General features: G+C 45.7%; 1 protein-coding gene across 1 annotated transcript in view; it reads left to right on the top strand.

Moving 5' to 3' along the window:
• Window positions 1-139: 139 nt before the first annotated feature.
• The window catches only part of LOC140329648 (exportin-5-like), a gene marked incomplete at its 5' end in the record, with an annotated part of 13,937 nt that continues 9,917 nt past the window's right edge, over window positions 140-4,159 (top strand). The window contains 7 exon segments of the mRNA XM_072410042.1: window positions 140-216; window positions 1,536-1,638; window positions 1,713-1,796; window positions 1,876-2,001; window positions 2,461-2,551; window positions 3,288-3,416; window positions 3,521-3,636. Coding sequence (XP_072266143.1) covers window positions 140-216; window positions 1,536-1,638; window positions 1,713-1,796; window positions 1,876-2,001; window positions 2,461-2,551; window positions 3,288-3,416; window positions 3,521-3,636 — 726 coding nt within the window.

The following is a 4,159-nucleotide window of genomic DNA, read 5'->3' as shown; positions in this document are numbered from 1 at the left end:
TGGTGTTCCCGCGCCCTACATTCCCACATGGTGTACCCGCACCCTGCTATATGCACTATTCTCTCCCACATTCCACTCGCTGTTGTATACATGTTGGGGTGTTATGCTGAGCCCTGATGGGACATTATTCTTCACACAGGGGAAGTTGGAGGACCGAACGCCTCTCCTCAATCTGTTTGCAGACAGTCCCATGCACTACATCATGACGGCTGCACAGTGAGTATCAATCCAACCTCTAGCACACACCTGGGGGTGAAAGGATTCTCATAGAAAATGCCAGAATGAGAAGAATCAGGCTTATGTTCCTGTCCCTATAATGTGTACCTGATATCATTTACCTGACATTAGTCTCACCTCCCCCGTCCTGGCTCCTGCACCTTGTACACCGCTCTGCATTTTACCCAATGCCTCCAATGGAAGAGTTCTTCCCCTCTGGTATTGCCATCCACCACCAAACCTATACTGAAAGACTAGTTTGTTGAGGAGATTCAAAGAAAAGACGAGTAAGGGGTTAAACTAGTATGCATTAGTGTGTATGTTTCACCATAAGCACAGATACAATGTTCAGAATTATAGCTGTATATCCATTAAAACATCTGGGATAAGGACTGCCGAACTAAGAGTATTAATCGTAACCGTCTTAGACATGTCAAGCAAAGAAAGGTCTTGTTACCCGACGCATTTCGCCTGTTGGCTTCTTCAGGTGTGTGTAGGAGAAGTATATGGTCTAGTGGTTGGAAAGGAAGCAATGCTAGCTGGTATATGTAAGGCAGCATAATGGTGTATATACATGTATGGGAAATCAATGCTTATAATAACGATGTAAGTACATTATATATGGTATTCATAATAACTAATATAGTAAATGCCTAAACAATATATTCATAATATTCATGCAGAAATCGATACAAGCTCTATTCCATAGTATGATAAGGTGTAAGTATAGGTATGGGATCCCTGTATGTTTAATGAGTGCTAATCAATGGGGAGTACATGTCTTATTCTATATATATCTAATGGATCTTGCTGCAAAGTAGTATGGGGGGGGGGGATGAGGAAGGCTTGTATTTAGTCTCTCTGGATGATGGGGGTTATGGTATTTAGTATTGTTAGTATGATAATTATGTAAGTAATAATATAATCACTTGTATTGTAGATATGTGGCATACCTGTACTAGACTATTTTTAGGGGTGACTGTAATTGGAATCTTAAATGACTGAGTAAGGGGAACTGACTAATATATATATATATATATGTATGAATATGTGAAATACCTGGGTATGTACAGATTAGGAGAATGGGACTGGCAGAGCTTTGTAAAAGTACAACTTTAAGAATCCACCGACAGGTCAATGATTCCACCTGGCCATTGGAAGGACAAGTCAGTGGTGATTTTGCTTCAGGTGAATCTGTTGGCCGGGTTTCTGTACTTTCCGTAATGAATGTGCCGATGTTTGTGATTTCCTTGGTTGTACCCCAGTCACATGGAAGCCGCACTCCTTTCCTCTGACTTCCTTGTCTGTCTCCTCTCCAGGAAGGCCCATGGGCAGAGCTTGCAGGAGAAGCGTTACGTCTTCATAAAGAGACTTTGCCAGGTGGTCTGTGCATTGGGGAGCCAGCTGTGCACCCTGACCATGGTAAGAATTATTCTTCATCTGACGATTCGGATTGAACTTTAATCTCCTAACCTTCCTCTTCATCCTCCTTTCAGTCTCCTCATAACAAGATCACCATACCGACAACTTTCAACAAATACCTGAAATCTTTACTGGATTTTACCTCCCATCCCAGCCAGGTGAGTGGACGCTGTGTGTGCAGAATATTGCTTAGCTGTGCATGTTTGGAGGGGCTCCGCTGACCTCTTTGTTTTTCAGTTCCTAAAATCTTCTACTTTGATGACGTGGGGGTCTATCTTCAGACACGACTTACTATCCAAGGATCCGGCTCTTCAGGCCATCCTCCCAGAATTTCTGCAGGTTTCTATGAGTAATATAATCAAGGTGAGTATTAGGAGGAAAATATCATTCTGTGAATTCTCTATCACCAAATAGTCATTTTTAAAGGGCGCCTAACATCTGCAAATTATACCGGACTTTTTTATATTCTTGCTTACAATTTAAAGATGACCTCCGGGCTCAACAAATATTGCATAAGGGTATACATGGCTCTATTTAGACGTCTCTTGGTGTGCTCTGCGTATTTCTTCTTAATGTTTCCTTTGGAGCCTACAAATGTAAAAACAAGTCAGTGGTGGCAGATCCATTATATCTATTGTTACTTTAAAAAGAGAAAAATACCCAACCTGGGGGGAGCTCCGCATGTAAGAGCGGTCATGCTGGGCGCACACCGAGGCTTTTCTGCAGTCTCTCCCATATCTTCAAGTTGTGGAGTTTGGGGGAAGTATTATTTGTATAAAACCTCGCTCTCTCTTCTAATAACCCCCAAATTCCACTTTCCAGGCCGGCTTTCCTTCCCAGAACAACAGCCCCAGCTGTGAATATTCCAGACTCGACTTTGATAGTGACGAGGACTTTCTGAACTTCTTCAATTGTGAGTGCAACCATACAAATCTATTCCTATAGAATGTGCACAGCCTGCAATATGTCAGCCAAAGGCTAGAAGGGGCCATGGGGGTCCTGTGGTCAGTAGAAGCGGCCACGGGGGTCCTGTGGTCAGTAGAAGCGGCCACGGGGGTCCTGCGGTCAGTAGAAGGGGCCACTTGGGTCCTGGTCAGTAGAAGGGGCCACGGGGGTCCAGCGTTCAGTAGAAGGGCCACTGGGGGGGTCCTTTGTCGTCTTGTCAGTAGTGAGGACATAATTCACATCAATAATGAGGGGTATAGGGGGGTTGTTTGTTATGTAATCAGTAGGGGAGGATAGCGGGGTGTTCTTTCTCTTCCCGGCAGTGGAGGAGGGGTAAGGTGTTTTCCTTTTTGCCCCATTATGTAGCGTAGAAATAATGGGGGTGCCTTTTCTATGCAGATAATCGGAGGGGAAGTTGTGGGGTTTCCTTTTTTTTCAGTCAGCAGAGGGCAGGGTAGTTTTGTGTCCTTTTTCCATGTCCAGTAAGTGGGAGGATGATGGGGTTTTCCTTCTGCTCCAGTCAGTGAGGGGGAATGACGGCGGGAAGTTCTTTCCTGGTCCGTAGGTGTGGAATATTGGGGTTTTATTTCTGCCATGGTCAGGAGAGGGAAAAGTGTGGGGTTGTCTTTCTGCCCCAGTCAGTTGAAGTGAGGGGTATTATTCTCCTGTTTATATTTATTCAATTTTCCTGTCTTTTGGGTCAGACTTTAAAGCAATGATGGGGGATGTGATGAGGCAGGCGTGTCGATTGATTCCTCATGCCAGCTTTCGTATGGCTGCCGAATGGCTTCAGTGCCAACTCTCTGCTCCCCTGGACCCCGGACCAAATAGCTGTAAGTAATGAATGCTGGGGACGTCTCTCTGCGATCGCTGCAACACTTTCTGGGTTCCTCTCCGTATCTGATTATTATGGTGACATTTGTGTTTTGTGTTACAGCCAAGGCCGGAGAGGGCCTTTGTACCCTCCTATCACCCTCATTCATTCAATGGGACGCCATGACATTTTTCTGTGAGTGCGTCTTCAATCAGGTCCTGCGAGTGCTCCCCAAAGAGGTGAGAAATCGGTCAGATCATTGTATGTTTCTGCGTGTGTGCCGGCGGTGATCGCGGCTCCCTGCGTGTGTGCCGGCGGTGATCGCGGCTCCCTGCGTGTGTGCCGGCGGTGATCGCGGCTCCCTGCGTGTGTGCCGGCGGTGATCGCGGCTCCCTCCAGGTTCATGCACCCATACGTGAGCATGTATGTATAATGGTAGCAATATTATGATGCTGAGAATTTCATACATCACGTGTCTCACCTATCCGCAATAATCTGCAGATGGACAGAGAGCCCCTTACAGCTCTGCATTGTGCATGGTCCCCTGGTGGTAGTTGGGTGCACAGGGATTGTGGCCCTCCGCCCGGGGGGGTAAGTAGCAGTAATGGCGGACTTTGTGTTGGATTTACCGTATATTTCGCCGTATAAGACGCTCCAGAATATAAGACGCACCCAATTTTAAAGGAGGAAAATCTAGAAAAAAAGATTCTGAAAGATTATTCCCCTTCTGATCACTCATGTGCTATTCATACCGGTATTCCC

Source organism: Pyxicephalus adspersus, chromosome 4 (assembly GCF_032062135.1).
Source record: "Pyxicephalus adspersus chromosome 4, UCB_Pads_2.0, whole genome shotgun sequence".
Lineage (NCBI taxonomy): Eukaryota > Metazoa > Chordata > Amphibia > Anura > Pyxicephalidae > Pyxicephalus > Pyxicephalus adspersus.
Note: the sequence above shows the minus strand (reverse complement) of the source record. Positions and strands in the feature narration are given on the sequence as shown.